Source organism: Oncorhynchus masou, unplaced genomic scaffold (genome assembly GCF_036934945.1).
Source record: "Oncorhynchus masou masou isolate Uvic2021 unplaced genomic scaffold, UVic_Omas_1.1 unplaced_scaffold_591, whole genome shotgun sequence".
Lineage (NCBI taxonomy): Eukaryota > Metazoa > Chordata > Actinopteri > Salmoniformes > Salmonidae > Oncorhynchus > Oncorhynchus masou.
The window spans coordinates 98930-120012 of record NW_027012332.1 but is presented as its reverse complement, the minus strand read 5'-3'; the positions used below and the strand labels follow the sequence as shown (position 1 = coordinate 120012).

At 42.9% G+C, this 21083-nt stretch overlaps 1 protein-coding gene across 1 annotated transcript in view; it reads right to left on the bottom strand.

The window, feature by feature from the left end:
• LOC135536292 (dynactin subunit 1-like) overlaps positions 1 to 21083 on the bottom strand; it is a 140299-nt gene that overhangs the window by 23284 nt on the left and 95932 nt on the right. The window contains exons 17-20 of the mRNA XM_064962649.1: positions 17331 to 17568; positions 16795 to 17007; positions 1836 to 1997; positions 1429 to 1560 (exon numbers count right to left, since the gene is read on the bottom strand). Coding sequence (XP_064818721.1) covers positions 1429 to 1560; positions 1836 to 1997; positions 16795 to 17007; positions 17331 to 17568 — 745 coding nt within the window. The remainder of the gene's footprint in view (positions 1 to 1428; positions 1561 to 1835; positions 1998 to 16794; positions 17008 to 17330; positions 17569 to 21083) is intronic.

Below are 21083 nucleotides of genomic sequence, written 5' to 3'. Positions count from 1 at the left end.
ATACAAATTAATATATACATGTTTTCCAGTTCCAACTAAACATGGAGGACAGACACAGACCAGTATGTTAAACCGGAGTCTGACATCGGGGACGAAGACTACATAATGTACAGTCAAGATGTTGCTGTTGATAGAGTATGTTGGTGGTGTCTCTCTGATACAGTACCTACAGTCAAGATGTTGCTGTTGATAGAGTATGTTGGTGGTGTCTCTCTGATACAGTACCTACAGTCAAGAGGTTGCTGTTGATAGAGTATGTTGGTGGTGTCTCTCTGATACAGTACCTACAGTCAAGATGTTGCTGTTGATAGAGTATGTTGGTGGTGTCTCTCTGATACAGTACCTACAGTCAAGATGTTGCTGTTGATAGAGTATGTTGGTGGTGTCTCTCTGATACAGTACCTACAGTCAAGATGTTGCTGTTGATAGAGTATGTTGGTGGTGTCTCTCTGATACAGTACCTACAGTCAAGATGTTGCTGTTGATAGAGTATGTTGGTGGTGTCTCTCTGATACAGTACCTACAGTCAAGATGTTGCTGTTGATAGAGTATGTTGGTGGTGTCTCTCTGATACAGTACCTACAGTCAAGATGTTGCTGTTGATAGAGTATGTTGGTGGTGTCTCTCTGATACAGTACCTACAGTCAAGATGTTGCTGTTGATAGAGTATGTTGGTGATGTCTCTCTGATACAGTACCTACAGTCAAGAGGTTGCTGTTGATAGAGTATGTTGGTGGTGTCTCTCTGATACAGTACCTACAGTCAAGATGTTGCTGTTGATAGAGTATGTTGGTGGTGTCTCTCTGATACAGTACCTACAGTCAAGATGTTGCTGTTGATAGAGTATGTTGGTGGTGTCTCTCTGATACAGTACCTACAGTCAAGATGTTCCTGTTGATAGAGTATGTTGGTGGTGTCTCTCTGATATAGTACCTACAGTCAAGATGTTGCTGTTGATAGAGTATGTTGGTGGTGTCTCTGATACAGTACCTACAGTCAAGATGTTGCTGTTGATAGAGTATGTTGGTGGTGTCTCTCTGATACAGTACCTACAGTCAAGATGTTGCTGTTGATAGAGTATGTTGGTGGTGTCTCTGATACAGTACCTACAGTCAAGATGTTGCTGTTGATAGAGTATGTTGGTGGTGTCTCTCTGATACAGTACCTACAGTCAAGATGTTGCTGTTGATAGAGTATGTTGGTGGTGTCTCTCTGATACAGTACCTACAGTCAAGAGGTTGCTGTTGATAGAGTATGTTGGTGGTGTCTCTCTGATACAGTACCTACAGTCAAGATGTTGCTGTTGATAGAGTATGTTGGTGGTGTCTCTCTGATACAGTACCTACAGTCAAGATGTTGCTGCTGATAGAGTATGTTGGTGGTGTCTCTCTGATACAGTACCTACAGTCAAGACGTTGCTATAGTTACCGTGATCTGGGGTCTATCTGCGTCGTACTCTCCCTCTTGCATGGCGGTGGCCATCTTGTTCATGGTTGCTATGACGATACAGCAGGACTGGCGCAGGCACCCATAGGGGTTAGAACCTTGAGTTCCATAGATCTGGAAACAGAACAGACAGGTTAGATGTAGAGGTACTGTATGTGTGTGTGTGTGTGTGTGTGTGCACTGTATGTGTGTTTGTTCGGTTTTTACTATACTTGTGGGGACCAGAAGTCCTAACAAAGATAGTAAAACAAGGAAAATTCGGGACATTTCGACGGTTCCCGTCAAGAAAAAAGAATAGCGGTTTGGAGTTAAGGTTTGAGAAAATAGGATTTTGAATGGAAATCAACTGTTTGGTCGTATGTGTGTGTGTGTGTGTGTGTGTGTATTACCTGCTCTCCAGCCTTAAAGGCCACGTCCTCTAGTTTGAGTGCGGAGAGTCCCTCCTGCTCCCCTAGATGGGCAACCATCTGCGCCCCTGCAGCCGCCACCTCTTGCAGCACAGCCACCACCCAGGTCAGGTGTTTCCTGCAGTCCAGCAGAATATCTGCCACCTGGGGGGGAGAAGAAAACAGAGACTACATCAGATCATACCTGGGGGATCAAACAGTCCGAAGTCAGCTACTTAAATAATAAGCTCGAAGATAGCTTGTTCATTTAGATTTTGAGAACAATTCACAACCAGGGAGGAATGTGTCGCTCATCGGTTGAATCTAACCCCGGTCTTGGTCTGCTTCACGGGCATCCAGGAAGTCAAGGCCTCTTGGTTAAAAACTCTGTGGTGACCGGCAAGATGGCGTACTGAGCAGTCACACTTTAGTTTGTTCTGTGGGTCAAGTGATAGATACATTTTAGAATATAGAATCTATCTTTATTTTTCTATGAGTGCTGAGTTGTACGTCGAAAAGCTACCTTGTAAAATTCCAAACAACAAAATAACAGTGGAAAAGAAGACATTGTCCACAGCGCCTGTAAACCACAAGAAGTCAACATACTAGCTGAAGTTTCTAGCAAGTCAACATACTAGCTAAAGCTTTTAGCAAGTCAACATGCTAGCTGAAGTTTTAGCAAGTCAACATGCTAGCTAAAGTTTCTAACAAGTCAACATGCTAGCTAAAGTTTCTAGCAAGTCAACATGCTAGCTAAAGCGTCTAGCAAGTCAACATGCTAGCTAAAGTTTCTAGCAAGTCAACATGCTAGCTAAAGTTTCTAGCAAGTCAACATGCTAGCTAAAGCGTCTAGCAAGTCAACATGCTAGCTAAAGTTTCTAGCAAGTCAACATGTTAGCCGAAGTTTCTAGCAAGTCAACATGCTAGCTAAAGTTTCTAGCAAGTCAACTGACTCGCAGCTTGACCACAACTACAGGGAGCAAATGGGTGTTAACGCTGACGTCACAGGAGACAGCTGGACTCTCTGTTAAGTGAAATAAACAACGAGGTAAAGAGGTGGGAAATCCTCCCACACCTGCCCTGGAAGAGCTCTTGAATGTAACCCGTGTCCTGGAAGCAGTAAATAACCTGACGAAAGATGATAGAAGATTTTGGTTCTCAACTAAGACAAAACACTGTCATGGTTGCACTCTTGGAGGGAAGGTCTGAAATACTTTTTCCCATGAATTAACAGACAGTTAATACTTCCCCCTAGCATTGGCAACGCTAAACACAGGTAGTTAAATGTTTAAAGTCAGCTAACTTAACCTGATTACGAGGAGAGATGTTATAGTTCACAGTCAGCTAACTTAACCTGATTACGAGGAGAGATGTTATAGTTCACAGTCAGCTAACTTAACCTGATTAAGAGGAGAGATGTTATAGTTCACAGTCAGCTAACTTAACCTGATTAAGAGGAGAGATGTTATAGTTCACAGTCAGCTAACTTAACCTGATTAAGAGGAGAGATGTTATAGTTCACAGTCAGCTAACTTAACCTGATTAAGAGGAGAGATGTTATAGTTCACAGTCAGCTAACTTAACCTGATTAAGAGGAGAGATGTTATAGTTCACAGTCAGCTAACTTAACCTGATTACGAGGAGAGATGGTATAGTTCACAGTCAGCTAACTTAACCTGATTACGAGGAGAGATGTTATAGTTCACAGTCAGCTAACTTAACCTGATTACGAGGAGAGATGTTATAGTTCACAGTCAGCTAACTTAACCTGATTACGAGGAGAGATGTTATAGTTCACAGTCAGCTAACTTAACCTGATTATGAGGAGAGATGTTATAGTTCACATTCAGCTAACTTAACCTGATTACGAGGAGAGATGTTATAGTTCACAGTCAGCTAACTTAACCTGATTACGAGGAGAGATGTTATAGTTCACAGTCAGCTAACTTAACCTGATTACGAGGAGAGATGTTGTAGTTCACAGTCAGCTAACTTAACCTGATTACGAGGAGAGATGTTATAGTTCACAGTCAGCTAACTTAACCTGATTAAGAGGAGAGATGGTATAGTTCACAGTCAGCTAACTTAACCTGATTAAGAGGAGAGATGGTATAGTTCACAGTCAGCTAACTTAACCTGATTAAGAGGAGAAATGTTATAGTTCACAGTCAGCTAACTTAACCTGATTAAGAGGAGAGATGTTATAGTTCACAGTCAGCTAACTTAACCTGATTACGAGGAGAGATGTTATAGTTCACAGTCAGCTAACTTAACCTGATTAAGAGGAGAGATGTTATAGTTCACAGTCAGCTAACTTAACCTGATTACGAGGAGAGATGGTATATTTCACAGTCAGCTAACTTAACCTGATTAAGAGTAGAGATGTTATAGTTCACAGTCAGCTAACTTAACCTGATTAAGAGGAGAGATGGTATAGTTCACAGTCAGCTAACTTAACCTGATTAAGAGGAGAGATGGTATAGTTCACAGTCAGCTAACTTAAGCTGATTACGAGGAGAGATGTTATAGTTCACAGTCAGCTAACTTAACCTGATTAAGAGGAGAGATGGTATAGTTCACAGTCAGCTAACTTAACCTGATTACGAGGAGAGATGGTATAGTTCACAGTCAGCTAACTTAACCTGATTACGAGGAGAGATGTTATAGTTCACAGTCAGCTAACTTAAACTGATTACGAGGAGAGATGTTATAGTTCACAGTCAGCTAACTTAACCTGATTACGAGGAGAGATGTTATAGTTCACAGTCAGCTAACTTAACCTGATTACGAGGAGAGATGTTATAGTTCACAGTCAGCTAACTTAACCTGATTACGAGGAGAGATGTTATAGTTCACAGTCAGCTAACTTAACCTGATTACGAGGAGAGATGTTATAGTTTTAACAAGGGCCATTGTTCTACTAACTACAGTAGTAAGTTAAAACCTCTCTTGTTTACATTTATCTAGTCATTTGACTAGTATTTATTTGGTATGTTCACACTTGGTTCTTTAAATGCAAGGGGACTGAAAAACAATCTTAAAATGAAAGCCGTTACTATTTATTTTTGTAAAGGGGGAAAAAAAAAAAATTGTACTTTTCTTTAAGAGATGCAATTAAGTGCTGAGGACATAAAAGTTTTGGACTAATCAAGTCGGTGATAAAAGCTCCTTCAGTCGTTCTCCCACATGTTCAGCGGGAGTCGGCATCGTGCTATATAACAGGGAAGGTAATAAATACGCAAGAAGAAGAGCCTAGTCATTGGTTGTGTTGAATCTGGAGTAGTCTTGTCTCATTCTGTTTAACATTTATAGCGACAACAACGAACGGCAACAAAAAAAAACAGAACTCTCATTGGAAAATGTGTCAAATCTAAATCGGAGACTGTCAGGAAATGTTTCACACTGACAGCACTATTATTTTATGATGAATGGTTAGACAGATCAAAGTTTTCTGTTTCCCATCACAATGTAATTTTTTACATATTGTTGCTATGCTCATGTGCTTACTGATACCTGGAGATACTTAATCCTGATATAGTACAATTATCTTGGTTTTAAACCCATTTGCATCTCATGCTTCTAGCATTGACCATTGGTTAGTTTCTAGTGTTGTTTTAGAATGTATCTCAGAAGTGGCCATGTCTGCTACCCCATTAAGAGACTATGTAATGTAATTATGTAATTATCTCAGAAGTGGCCATGTCTGCTACCCCATTAAGAGACTATGTAATGTAATTATGTAATTATCTCAGAAGTGACCATGTCTGCTACCCCATTAAGAGACTATGTAATGTAATTATGTAATTATCTCAGAAGTGGCCATGTCTGCTACCCCATTAAGAGACTATGTAATGTAATTATGTAATTATCTCAGAAGTGGCCATGTCTGCTACCCCATTAAGAGACTATGTAATGTAATTATGTCATTATCTCAGAAGTGGCCATGTCTGCTACCCCATTAAGAGACTATGTAATGTAATTATGTAATTATCTCAGAAGTGGCCATGTCTGCTACCCCATTAAGAGACTATGTAATGTAATTATGTAATTATCTCAGAAGTGGCCATGTCTGCTACCCCATTAAGAGACTATGTAATGTAATTATGTAATTATCTCAGAAGTGGCCATGTCTGCTACCCCATTAAGAGACTATGTAATGTAATTATGTAATTATCTCAGAAGTGGCCATGTCTGCTACCCCATTAAGAGACTATGTAATTATCTCATTACACCTAATGGGGTTTGCAATAATGGCCACTGGAAGTTTTAATTCAACACGGATGGCCTTACTGCAAACTTTTACAAGCATTTCTGGGAAAACCTCAGATTGGTGGAAATCCTTACAGATGACATTCCATTAATGAAACACGGTGTAAATCGCCTTGATTCCCAAACCTGGAAAAGATCCCAAATTCACCCACCTGTCGACAGATGTTTACACAAATCCCCTTAAGGACAGTATGGAGCAAGGCATCAGCGAAACACAATCTTTTTTTTCATGACAGGAAGATGAATTCACAACAACATAAAATGAGTTTTAGACTTGAAAACAGAGACCTAATTGAGGATGGCGGTTTTTATCTTACTTTTAGAAAGACATTTGATACGGTCGAATATAAATTTAATCTTCTGGGGACCTGAATTCTTTGGTTTTGGGGATAAAGTTTATAGATTTGATCAAAGCCTGCTACCAGGACATAAATAGCTCCTGTGTCATTAACGGTTGGGCACATCACCTCGTTGAACTTGGTAATTATACAAGTGTGTTCGTCCACATTATGAAGGCTGAGTTGCTGGCTATCCAGCTAAAGATCTGTAATGATATAATAACAGCTATCTGTGCTGGGTACTGACATCTCAGTTCGCCAACTAGCTGAAGACAACACAGTCATTAAAAAAATAAATATATTTTACCTTTATTTAACTAGGCAAGTCAGTTAATAACAAATTCTTATTTTCTAAGATGGCCTCAGAACAGTGCGTTAACTGCCTTGTTCAGGGGGCAGAATTAAAACATTTTTTTTTACCTTGACAGCTCGGGGATTTGATCTTGCAACATTTACGGTTACAAGTCCAACGCTTTAACCATATAATATATACAACCACCAATAACCAAACCCCATTATACCAGGCAGACTATAATGGTTAGGTGTGGAATAACTAAACACCATTATACCAGGCAGACTATAATGGTTAGGTGTGGAATAACCAAACCCCATTATACCAGGCAGACTATAATGGTTAGGTGTGGAATAACCAAACCCCATTATACCAGGCAGACTATAATGGTTAGGTGTGGAATAACCAAACCCCATTATACCAGGCAGACTATAATGGTTAGGTGTGGAATAACCAAACCCCATTATACCAGGCAGACTAAAATGGTTAGGTGTGGAATAACTAAAAAATATATATAAAACAGGAAGGGTCAGACTTTAAAGAACGTAGTTTAAGAATGATTTGGACTGTTTTAATGACATTATAAAAGTTAACTGTCTCAAATATTTTTTGAGTAACAGTTATGCCTTCTGGCTTTGTATGTCTGAGGAATAATCCCTGGAGAAGTATCTCAAGAGAAGTATCCCTGGAGAAGTATCCCTAGAGAAGTATCCCTGGAGAAGTATCCCAAGAGAAGTATCCCTGGAGAAGTATCCCTAGAGAAGTATCCCTGGAGAAGTATCCCAAGAGAAGTATACCAAGAGAAATATCCCTGGAGAAGTATCCCTAGAGAAGTATCCCTGGAGAAGTATCCCAAGAGAAGTATCCCTAGAGAAGTATCCCTAGAGAAGTATCCCTGGAGAAGTATCCCAAGAGAAGTATCCCTGGAGAAGTATCCCTGGAGAAGTATCCCTAGAGAAGTATCCCTAGAGAAGTATCCCAAGAGAAGTATCCCTGGAGAAGTATCCCTAGAGAAGTATCCCTAGAGAAGTATCCCAAGAGAAGTATCCCTGGAGAAGTATCCCTGGAGAAGTATCCCTAGCGAAGTATCCCTGGATAAGTATCCCTGGAGAAGTATCCCTGGAGAAGTATCCCATATAGAAGTATCCCAAGAGAAGTATCCCTAGAGAAGTATCCCAAGAGAAGTATCCCTAGAGAAGTATCCCTGGAGAAGTATCCCTAGAGAAGTATCCCTGGAGAAGTATCCCTGGAGAAGTATCCCTAGAGAAGTATCCATATAGAAGTATCCCTGGAGAATTATCCCCAGAGAAGTATCCCTAGAGAAGTATCCCTGGAGAAGTATCCCTAGAGAAGTATCCCTGGACAAGTATCCCTAGAGAAGTATCCCTAGAGAAGTATCCCTAGAGAAGTATCCATGGAGAAGTATCCCTGGAGAAGTATCCCTAGAGAAGTATCCCTAGAGAAGTATCCCTAGAGAAGTATCCCTGGAGAAGTATCCCTGGAGAAGTATCCCAAGAGAAGATATCCCAAGAGAAGTATCCCTGGAGAAGTATTCCTGGAGAAGTATCCCATATAGAAGTATCCCTAGAGAAGTATCCCTAGAGAAGTATCCCTGGAGAAGTATCCCAAGAGAAGTATCCCTGGATAAGTATCCCGAGAGAAGTATCCATGGAGAAGTATCCCAGGAGAAGTATCCCTAGAGAAGTATCCCTGGAGAAGTATCCCTAGAGAAGTGTCCCTAGAGAAGTATCCCTGGAGAAGTATCCCCAGAGAAGTATCCATAGAGAAGTATCCCTGGAGAAGTATCCCTGGAGAAGTATCCCTGGAGAAGTATCCCTGGAGAAGTATCCCTGGAGAAGTATTCCATGAGAAGTATCCCTGGAGAAGTATCCCTGGAGAAGTATCCCTGGAGAAGTATCCCTAGAGAAGTATCCCTGGAGAAGTATCCCTGGAGAGGTATCCCTAGAGAAGTATCCATGGAGAAGTATCCCTGGAGAAGTATCCCAAGAGAAGTATCCCAAGAGAAATATCCCTGGAGAAGTATTCCCTGAGAAGTATCCCATATAGAAGTATCCCAAGAGAAGTATCCCTAGAGAAGTATCCCAAGAGAAGTATCCCTAGAGAAGTATCCCTGGAGAAGCATCCCTAGAGAAGTATCCCTGGAGAAGTATCCCTAGAGAAGTATCCCTAGAGAAGTATCCATATAGAAGTATCCCTGGAGAAGTATCCCCAGAGAAGTATCCCTAGAGAAGTATCCCTGGAGAAGTATCCCTAGAGAAGTATCCCAGGAGAAGTATCACTGGAGAAGTATCCCTGGAGAAGTATCCCTAGAGAAGTATCCCTAGAGAAGTACCCCTAGAGAAGTATCCCTGGAGAAGTATCCCAAGAGAAGTATCCCTGGATAAGTATCCCTGGAGAAGTATCGCTGGAGAAGTATCCCAGGAGAAGTATCCCTGGAGAAGTATCCCTAGAGAAGTGTCCCTAGAGAAGTATCCCCGGAGAAGTATCCCCAGAGAAGTATCCCTAGAGAAGTATCCCTGAAGAAGTATCCCTGGAGAAGTATCCCTGGAGAAGTATCCCTAGAGAAGTATCCCTAGAGAAGTATCCCTGGAGAAGTATCCCTGGAGAAGTATCCCTGGAGAAGTATCCCTAGAGAAGTATCCCTGGAGAAGTATCCCTGGAGAAGTATCCCTAGAGAAGTATCCCTAGAGAAGTACCCCTAGAGAAGTATCCCAAAAGATGTATCCCAAGAGAAGTATCCCTGGAGAAGTATCCCTGGAGAAGTATCCCTAGAGAAGTATCCCTGGAGAAGTATCCCAAGAGAAGTATCCCTGGAGAAGTATCCCTAGAGAAGTATCCCTAGAGAAGTGTCCCTAGAGAAGTATCCCTGGAGAAGTATTCCCAGAGAAGTATCCCTAGAGAAGTATCCCTGAAGAAGTATCCCTGGAGAAGTATCCCTGGAGAAGTATCCATAGAGAAGTATCCCTGGAGAAGTATCCCTGGAGAAGTATACCTGGAGAAGTATCCCTGGAGAAGTATCCCTGGAGAAGTATTCCATGAGAAGTATCCCTGGAGAAGTATCCCTGGAGAAGTATCCCTGGAGAAGTATCCCTAGAGAAGTATCCCTGCAGAAGTATCCCTGGAGAGGTATCCCTAGAGAAGTATCCATGGAGAAGTATCCCTGGAGAAGTATCCCAAGAGAAGTATCCCAAGAGAAGTATCCCTGGAGAAGTATACCCTGAGAAGTATCCCAAGAGAAGTATCCCTAGAGAAGTATCCCTGGAGAAGCATCCCTAGAGAAGTATCCCTGGAGAAGAATCCCTAGAGAAGTATCCCTAGAGAAGTATCCATATAGAAGTATCCCTGGAGAAGTATCCCCAGAGAAGTATCCCTGGAGAAGTATCCCTAGAGAAGTATCCCAGGAGAAGTATCACTGGAGAAGTATCCCTGGAGAAGTATCCCTAGAGAAGTATCCCTAGAGAAGTACCCCTAGAGAAGTATCCCAAGAGAAGTATCCCAAGAGAAGTATCCCTGGAGAAGTATCCCTGGAGAAGTATCCTGGAGAAGTATCCCTGGAGAAGTATCCCCAGAGAAGTATCCCCGGAGAAGTATCCCTGGAGAAGTATCCCAAGAGAAGTATCCCTAGAGAAGTATCCCTGGAGAAGTATCCCAAGAGAAGTATCCCTGGAGAAGTATCCCTGGAGAAGTATCCCAGGAGAAGTATCCCTGGAGAAGTATCCCTAGAGAAGTGTCCCTAGAGAAGTATGCCTGGAGAAGTATCCCCAGAGAAGTATCCCTAGAGAAGTATCCCTGAAGAAGTATCCCTGGAGAAGTATCCCTAGAGAAGTATCCCTAGAGAAGTATCCCTGGAGAAGTATCCCTGGAGAAGTATCCCTGGAGAAGTATCCCTGGAGAGGTATCCCTAGAGAAGTATCCATGGAGAAGTATCCCTGGAGAAGTATCCCAAGAGAAGTATCCCAAGAGAAGTATCCCTGGAGAAGTATTCCCTGAGAAGCATCCCTAGAGAAGTATCCCTGGAGAAGTATCCCTGGAGAAGTATCCCTAGAGAAGTATCCTTAGAGAAGTATCCATATAGAAGTATCCCTGGAGAAGTATCCCCAGAGAAGTATCCCTAGAGAAGTATCCCTGGAGAGGTATCCCTAGAGAAGTATCCCAGGAGAAGTATCCCTGGAGAAGTATCCCTGGAGAAGTATCCCTGGAGAAGTATCCCTAGAGAAGTACCCCTAGAGAAGTATCCCTGGAGAAGTTTCCCAGGAGAAGTATCCCTGGAGAAGTATCCCTGGAGAAGTATCCCTGGAGAAGTATCCCTAGAGAAGTATCCCTGGAGAAGTATCCCAGGAGAAGTATCCCTGGAGAAGTATCCCTGGAGAAGTATCCCTGGAGAAGTATCCCTAGAGAAGTATCCCTAGAGAAGTACCCCTATAGAAGTATCCCAGGAGAAGTATCCCTGAGAAGTATCCCTGGAGAAGTATCCCTGGAGAAGTATCCCTAGAGAAGTATCCCTGGAGAAGTATCCCAGGAGAAGTATCCCAGGAGAAGTATCCCTGGAGAAGTATCCCAAGAGAAGTATCCCTGGAGAAGTATCCCTGGAGAAGTATCCCTGGAGAAGTATCCCTGGAGAAGTATCCCTGGAGAAGTATCCCTGGAGAAGTATCCCTAGAGAAGTATCCCTGGAGAAGTATCCCTGGAGAAGTATCCCAAGAGAAGTATCCCAAGAGAAGTATCCCTGGAGAAGTATCCCTGGAGAAGTATCCCCAGAGAAGTATCCCTAGAGAAGTATCCCTGGAGAAGTATCCCTGGATAAGTATCCCTGGAGAAGTATCCCCAGAGAAGTATCCCTAGAGAAGTATCCCTGAAGAAGTATCCCTGGAGAAGTATCCCTGAGAAGTATCCCTAGAGAAGTATCCCTAGAGAAGTATCCCTGGAGAAGTATCCCTGGAGAAGTATCCCTGGAGAAGTATCCCTAGAGAAGTGTCCATATAGAAATATCCCTGGAGAAGTATCCCCAGAGAAGTATCCCTAGAGAAGTATCCCTGGAGAAGTATCCCTAGAGAAGTATCCCTATAGAAGTATCCCTGGAGAAGTATCCCTAGAGAAGTATCCCTGGAGAAGTATCCCTGGAGAAGTATCCCTGGAGAAGTATCCCAAGAGAAGTATCCCTGGAGAAGTATCCCTGGAGAAGTATCCCTGGAGAAGTATCCCTAGAGAAGTATCCCTATAGAAGTATCCCTGGAGAAGTATCCCTGGAGAAGTATCCCTAGAGAAGTATCCCTATAGAAGTATCCCTATAGAAGTATCCCTGGAGAAGTATCCCTGGAGAAGTATCCCTGGAGAAGTATCCCTAGAGAAGTATCCCAAGAGAAGTATCCCAAGAGAAGTATCCCTGGAGAAGTATCCCAAGAGAAGTATCCCTGGAGAAGTATCCCTGGAGAAGTATCCCTGGAGAAGTATCCCTGGAGAAGTATCCCTAGAGAAGTATCCCTGGAGAAGTATCCCTGGAGAAGTATCCCTAGAGAAGTATCCCTAGAGAAGTACCCTAGAGAAGTATCCCAAAAGATGTATCCCAAGAGAAGTATCCCTGGAGAAGTATCCCTGGAGAAGTATCCCTAGAGAAGTATCCCTGGAGAAGTATCCCAAGAGAAGTATCCCTGGAGAAGTATCCCTAGAGAAGTATCCCTAGAGAAGTGTCCCTAGAGAAGTATCCCTGGAGAAGTATTCCCAGAGAAGTATCCCTAGAGAAGTATCCCTGAAGAAGTATCCCTGGAGAAGTATCCCTGGAGAAGTATCCATAGAGAAGTATCCCTGGAGAAGTATCCCTGGAGAAGTATCCCTGGAGAAGTATCCCTGGAGAAGTATCCCTGGAGAAGTATTCCATGAGAAGTATCCCTGGAGAAGTATCCCTGGAGAAGTATCCCTGGAGAAGTATCCCTAGAGAAGTATCCCTGCAGAAGTATCCCTGGAGAGGTATCCCTAGAGAAGTATCCATGGAGAAGTATCCCTGGAGAAGTATCCCAAGAGAAGTATCCCAAGAGAAGTATCCCTGGAGAAGTATACCCTGAGAAGTATCCCAAGAGAAGTATCCCTAGAGAAGTATCCCTGGAGAAGCATCCCTAGAGAAGTATCCCTGGAGAAGAATCCCTAGAGAAGTATCCCTAGAGAAGTATCCATATAGAAGTATCCCTGGAGAAGTATCCCCAGAGAAGTATCCCTGGAGAAGTATCCCTAGAGAAGTATCCCAGGAGAAGTATCACTGGAGAAGTATCCCTGGAGAAGTATCCCTAGAGAAGTATCCCTAGAGAAGTACCCCTAGAGAAGTATCCCAAGAGAAGTATCCCAAGAGAAGTATCCCTGGAGAAGTATCCCTGGAGAAGTATCCTGGAGAAGTATCCCTGGAGAAGTATCCCCAGAGAAGTATCCCCGGAGAAGTATCCCTGGAGAAGTATCCCAAGAGAAGTATCCCTAGAGAAGTATCCCTGGAGAAGTATCCCAAGAGAAGTATCCCTGGAGAAGTATCCCTAGAGAAGTATCCCAGGAGAAGTATCCCTGGAGAAGTATCCCTAGAGAAGTGTCCCTAGAGAAGTATGCCTGGAGAAGTATCCCCAGAGAAGTATCCCTAGAGAAGTATCCCTGAAGAAGTATCCCTGGAGAAGTATCCCTAGAGAAGTATCCCTAGAGAAGTATCCCTGGAGAAGTATCCCTGGAGAAGTATCCCTGGAGAAGTATCCCTGGAGAGGTATCCCTAGAGAAGTATCCATGGAGAAGTATCCCTGGAGAAGTATCCCAAGAGAAGTATCCCAAGAGAAGTATCCCTGGAGAAGTATTCCCTGAGAAGCATCCCTAGAGAAGTATCCCTGGAGAAGTATCCCTGGAGAAGTATCCCTAGAGAAGTATCCTTAGAGAAGTATCCATATAGAAGTATCCCTGGAGAAGTATCCCCAGAGAAGTATCCCTAGAGAAGTATCCCTGGAGAGGTATCCCTAGAGAAGTATCCCAGGAGAAGTATCCCTGGAGAAGTATCCCTGGAGAAGTATCCCTAGAGAAGTATCCCTAGAGAAGTACCCCTAGAGAAGTATCCCTGGAGAAGTTTCCCAGGAGAAGTATCCCTGGAGAAGTATCCCTGGAGAAGTATCCCTGGAGAAGTATCCCTAGAGAAGTATCCCTGGAGAAGTATCCCAGGAGAAGTATCCCTGGAGAAGTATCCCTGGAGAAGTATCCCTGGAGAAGTATCCCTAGAGAAGTATCCCTAGAGAAGTACCCCTATAGAAGTATCCCAGGAGAAGTATCCCTGGAGAAGTATCCCTGGAGAAGTATCCCTGGAGAAGTATCCCTAGAGAAGTATCCCTGGAGAAGTATCCCAGGAGAAGTATCCCAGGAGAAGTATCCCTGGAGAAGTATCCCAAGAGAAGTATCCCTGGAGAAGTATCCCTGGAGAAGTATCCCTGGAGAAGTATCCCTGGAGAAGTATCCCTGGAGAAGTATCCCTGGAGAAGTATCCCTAGAGAAGTATCCCTGGAGAAGTATCCCTGGAGAAGTATCCCAAGAGAAGTATCCCAAGAGAAGTATCCCTGGAGAAGTATCCCTGGAGAAGTATCCCCAGAGAAGTATCCCTAGAGAAGTATCCCTGGAGAAGTATCCCTGGATAAGTATCCCTGGAGAAGTATCCCCAGAGAAGTATCCCTAGAGAAGTATCCCTGAAGAAGTATCCCTGGAGAAGTATCCCTGGAGAAGTATCCCTAGAGAAGTATCCCTAGAGAAGTATCCCTGGAGAAGTATCCCTGGAGAAGTATCCCTGGAGAAGTATCCCTAGAGAAGTGTCCATATAGAAATATCCCTGGAGAAGTATCCCCAGAGAAGTATCCCTAGAGAAGTATCCCTGGAGAAGTATCCCTAGAGAAGTATCCCTATAGAAGTATCCCTGGAGAAGTATCCCTAGAGAAGTATCCCTGGAGAAGTATCCCTGGAGAAGTATCCCTGGAGAAGTATCCCAAGAGAAGTATCCCTGGAGAAGTATCCCTGGAGAAGTATCCCTGGAGAAGTATCCCTAGAGAAGTATCCCTATAGAAGTATCCCTGGAGAAGTATCCCTGGAGAAGTATCCCTAGAGAAGTATCCCTATAGAAGTATCCCTAAAGAAGTATCCCTGGAGAAGTATCCCTGGAGAAGTATCCCTGGAGAAGTATCCCTAGAGAAGTATCCCAAGAGAAGTATCCCAAGAGAAGTATCCCTGGAGAAGTATCCCAAGAGAAGTATCCCTGGAGAAGTATCCCTGGAGAAGTATCCCAAGAGAAGTATCCCTGGAGAAGTATCCCTGGAGAAGTATCCCTGGAGAAGTATCCCTAGAGAAGTATCCCTAGAGAAGTATCCCTGGAGAAGTATCCCTGGAGAAGTATCCCTAGAGAAGTATCCCAAGAGAAGTATCCCAAGAGAAGTATCCCTGGAGAAATATCCCAAGAGAAGTATCCCTGGAGAAGTATCCCTGGAGAAGTATCCCAAGAGAAGTATCCCTAGAGAAGTATCCCTAGAGAAGTATCCCAAGAGAAATATCCCTGGAGAAGTATCCCTGGAGAAGTATCCCTGGAGAAGTATCCCTGGAGAAGTATCCCAAGAGAAGTATCCCTGGAGAGTATCCCTGGAGAAGTATCCCAAGAGAAGTATCCCTAGAGAAGTATCCCTAGAGAAGTATCCCAAGAGAAATATCCCTGGAGAAGTATCCCTGGAGAAGTATCCCTGGAGAAGTATCGCAAGAGAAGTATCCCTAGAGAAGTATCCCTAGAGAAGTATCCCTGGAGAAGTATCCCTGGAGAAGTATCCCTGGAGAAGTATCCCTGGAGAAGTATCCCTAGAGAAGTATCCCTAGAGAAGTATCCCTAGAGAAGTATCCCTAGAGAAGTATCCCTAGAGAAGTGTTTAGGAAAGTAGGCGGATAACGTGTTCTCCTTTCATGTGATGTTTAATATCTCTAAGCTCCCTGTCAAGTTATCTGCCTTTCACCAGCCAGCCCTTCTCTGCTGGAAGATGCTTTACAGCTTCTCTGTTGGAAGATGCTTTACAGCCCATAATGACTCTATGTTATACAGAACACTGGATGGTCCGTATCAAATATCATGAATGATGGGTTCGGGATTTTCTCTCTTATAATGATGTTTGTGTTCAATTTGATTTCATACCGTTTGTTTTGCAATACAGGAACGTTGTTAATGCTGTTCCTAAGGCCTTTCTTTGCTATTTTCGAAGAGGAATATGGTTCATAAATTTTACTTTGTTGATGGAGCATTGCATATTTGTTAACTTGAGAAATACTGCACCATACACCTTAGTTAGATGTATATTTGCGCAAAATATTGTATTATTTTCTATATAAATACTGCTCAGGCCTCTGTCTATATGATATTGTGCCAAAACTGTGGCCAGTCTCTACCCACTGTGACCCTAACCAAGAGTGCAGCTCAGTAAAACTGATTGGTTACCTGCTGTAGGAAGGTGAGTGCTGATTGGTTACCTGCTGTAAGAAGGTGAGGACTGATTGGTTACCTGCTGTAGGAAGGTGAGTGCTGATTGGTTACCTGCTGTAAGAAGGTGAGTGCTGATTGGTTACCTGCTGTAAGAAGGTGAGGACTGATTGGTTACCTGCTGTAGGAAGGTGAGTGCTGATTGGTTACCTGCTGTAAGAAGGTGAGGACTGATTGGTTACCTGCTGTAGGAAGGTGAGTGCTGATTGGTTACCTGCTGTAGGAAGGTGAGTGCTGATTGGTTACCTGCTGTAAGAAGGTGAGTGCTGATTGGTTACCTGCTGTAAGAAGGTGAGTGCTGATTGGTTACCTGCTGTAAGAAGGTGAGTGCTGATTGGTTACCTGCTGTAGGAAGGTGAGTGCTGATTGGTTACCTGCTGTAAGAAGGTGAGTGCTGATTGGTTACCTGCTGTAGGAAGGTGAGTGCTGATTGGTTACCTGCTGTAAGAAGGTGAGTGCTGATTGGTTACCTGCTGTAGGAAGGTGAGTGCTGATTGGTTACCTGCTGTAAGAATGTGAGTGCTGATTGGTTACCTGCTGTAAGAAGGTGAGTGCAGCAGGTATCCCAGGTACGTCCGTACCAGGCATGCGTCGGCGGATCTTCTTACAGAACTGTCTGATGTCAGAACAGGAAGTCTCTAGATCCTTCAGCAGCACGGCCAGGTCCGTCTTCTCCTGCCCTGTGTGTAGGAACGCACGCAGACGACCAACCTCCACACACATACAGTCCAATGCACTCTGGGTAAACTACAGACAGGGAGAGAGGGGGGGAGGAAGAGGGAGATAGCAGGAAGTAGGGAGCAGGGGGGAGAATGAGGGCGAGAAAGATAGAGAATGCGGGAGGGGGGGAGAGAAAGAGAGGGAGAGATAGTGGGAGGGAGGGAGCAGGGGGAGAACAAGGGAGAGAGCGGGGGGGGGGGTAGCGGGAGAGGAAGCGTGTCAAGAAGAAGTCACGTGAAGATACACCCACCGTAGTTAAAGGAACCCACTAGCTTTACCAACATCCTTCCAGTCGGGTTTTGGACCTGCGTTTTGGCATTGAACACACTTGGATTAAAGAGTCTAGGTACCTTGATGTGATCAGCCAGATGCATGGTGCAGTCTTCTGTCTGCTCTGCCAGGTGGATACTGTACAGGTGCTGGTAGTATTTGATGGCCTTGGTGAGCGGCGCCACATGCACCGTCTCATCCAGCTGGTCTTTGTGCAGCAGGTCAATCAGGAAGTCCAGGGAACGTTCGTGAACGCCCATCTCCGGGTACAGCGTCCCGATCTTCTGATATACCTCCACGCTGCATTGGTTCAGCGCTCTAACACACACACACACACACACACACCATAGTTGAGTGAGATCTTTCCATGTTGAATGCAGTGTAGATTTTTTTTTAAGTATGTGGCTAAACTTACTGTTCGTATTTATGTAGTGTAGCAGACTGACTTACTGTTCGTATTTATGTAGTGTAGCAGACTGACTTACTGTTCGTATTTATGTAGTGTAGCAGACTGACTTACTGTTCGTATTTATGTAGTGTAGCAGACTGACTCACTGTTCGTATTTATGTAGTGTAGCAGACTGACTTACTGTTCGTATTTATGTAGTGTAGCAGACTGACTCACTGTTCGTATTTATGTAGTGTAGCAGACTGACTTACTGTTCGTATTTATGTAGTGTAGGAGACTGACTTACTGTTCGTATTTATGTAGTGTAGCAGACTGACTTACTGTTCGTATTTATGTAGTGTAGCAGACTGACTCACTGTTCGTATTTATGTAGTGTAGCAGACTGACTTACTGTTCGTATTTATGTAGTGTAGCAGACTGACTTACTGTTCGTATTTATGTAGTGTAGCAGACTGACTTACTGTTCGTATTTATGTAGTGTAGCAGACTGACTTACTGTTCGTATTTATGTAGTGTAGCAGACTGACTCACTGTTCGTATTTATGTAGTGTAGCAGACTGACTTACTGTTCGTATTTATGTAGTGTAGCAGACTGACTCACTGTTCATATTTATGTAGTGTAGCAGACTGACTTACTGTTCGTATTTATGTAGTGTAGCAGACTGACTTACTGTTCGTATTTATGTCGTGTAGCCTGTAGCAGACTGACTTACTGTTCGTATTTATGTAGTGTAGCAGACTGACTTACTGTTCGTATTTATGTAGTGTAGCAGACTGACTTACTGTTCGTATTTATGTAGTGTAGCAGACTGACTCACTGTTCGTATTTATGTAGTGTAGCAGACTGACTTACTGTTCGTATTTATGTAGTGTAGCCTGTAGCAGACTGACTTACTGTTCGTATTTATGTAGTGTAGCCTGTAGCAGACTGACTTACTGTTCGTATTTATGTAGTGTAGCCTGTAGCAGACTGACTTACTGTTCGTATTTATGTAGTGTAGCAGACTGACTTACTGTTCGTATTTATGTAGTGTAGCAGACTGACTCACTGTTCGTATTTATGTAGTGTAGCAGACTGACTCACTGTTCGTATTTATGTAGTGTAGCAGACTGACTCACTGTTCGTATTTATGTAGTGTAGCGGACTGACTTACTGTTCGTATTTATGTAGTGTAGCAGACTGACTCACTGTTCATATTTATGTAGTGTAGCCTGTAGCAGACTGACTTACTGTTCGTATTTATGTAGTGTAGCGGACTGACTTACTGTTCGTATTTATGTAGTGTAGCCTGTAGCAGACTGACTTACTGTTCGTATTTATGTAGTGTAGCCTGTAGCAGACTGACTTACTGTTCGTATTTATGTAGTGTAGCGGACTGACTTACTGTTCGTATTTATGTAGTGTAGCAGACTGACTTACTGTTCGTATTTATGTAGTGTAGCCTGTAGCAGACTGACTTACTGTTCGTATTTATGTAGTGTAGCAGACTGACTTACTGTTCATATTTATGTAGTGTAGCCTGTAGCAGACTGACTCACTGTTCATATTTATGTAGTGTAGCAGACTGACTTACTGTTCGTATTTATGTAGTGTAGCAGACTGACTTACTGTTCGTATTTATGTAGTGTAGCAGACTGACTTACTGTTCGTATTTATGTAGTGTAGCAGACTGACTCACTGTTCGTATTTATGTAGTGTAGCAGACTGACTTACTGTTCGTATTTATGTAGTGTAGCAGACTGACTCACTGTTCGTATTTATGTAGTGTAGCAGACTGACTTACTGTTCGTATTTATGTAGTGTAGGAGACTGACTTACTGTTCGTATTTATGTAGTGTAGCAGACTGACTTACTGTTCGTATTTATGTAGTGTAGCAGACTGACTCACTGTTCGTATTTATGTAGTGTAGCAGACTGACTTACTGTTCGTATTTATGTAGTGTAGCAGACTGACTTACTGTTCGTATTTATGTAGTGTAGCAGACTGACTTACTGTTCGTATTTATGTAGTGTAGCAGACTGACTTACTGTTCGTATTTATGTAGTGTAGCAGACTGACTCACTGTTCGTATTTATGTAGTGTAGCAGACTGACTTACTGTTCGTATTTATGTAGTGTAGCAGACTGACTCACTGTTCATATTTATGTAGTGTAGCAGACTGACTTACTGTTCGTATTTATGTAGTGTAGCAGACTGACTTACTGTTCGTATTTATGTCGTGTAGCCTGTAGCAGACTGACTTACTGTTCGTATTTATGTAGTGTAGCAGACTGACTTACTGTTCGTATTTATGTAGTGTAGCAGACTGACTTACTGTTCGTATTTATGTAGTGTAGCAGACTGACTCACTGTTCGTATTTATGTAGTGTAGCAGACTGACTTACTGTTCGTATTTATGTAGTGTAGCCTGTAGCAGACTGACTTACTGTTCGTATTTATGTAGTGTAGCCTGTAGCAGACTGACTTACTGTTCGTATTTATGTAGTGTAGCCTGTAGCAGACTGACTTACTGTTCGTATTTATGTAGTGTAGCAGACTGACTTACTGTTCGTATTTATGTAGTGTAGCAGACTGACTCACTGTTCGTATTTATGTAGTGTAGCAGACTGACTCACTGTTCGTATTTATGTAGTGTAGCGGACTGACTTACTGTTCGTATTTATGTAGTGTAGCAGACTGACTCACTGTTCATATTTATGTAGTGTAGCCTGTAGCAGACTGACTTACTGTTCGTATTTATGTAGTGTAGCGGACTGACTTACTGTTCGTATTTATGTAGTGTAGCCTGTAGCAGACTGACTTACTGTTCGTATTTATGTAGTGTAGCCTGTAGCAGACTGACTTACTGTTCGTATTTATGTAGTGTAGCGGACTGACTTACTGTTCGTATTTATGTAGTGTAGCAGACTGACTTACTGTTCGTATTTATGTAGTGTAGCCTGTAGCAGACTGACTTACTGTTCGTATTTATGTAGTGTAGCAGACTGACTCACTGTTCGTATTTATGTAGTGTAGCCTGTAGCAGACTGACTTACTGTTCGTATTTATGTAGTGTAGCAGACTGACTTACTGTTCGTATTTATGTAGTGTAGCAGACTGACTTACTGTTCATATTTATGTAGTGTAGCCTGTAGCAGACTGACTCACTGTTCATATTTATGTAGTGTAGCAGACTGACTTACTGTTCGTATTTATGTAGTGTAGCCTGTAGCAGACTGACTTACTGTTCGTATTTATGTAGTGTAGCAGACTGACTTACTGTTCATATTTATGTAGTGTAGCCTGTAGCAGACTGACTCACTGTTCATATTTATGTAGTGTAGCAGACTGACTCACTGTTCGTATTTATGTAGTGTAGCAGACTGACTCACTGTTCATATTTATGTAGTGTAGCAGACTGACTCACTGTTCGTATTTATGTA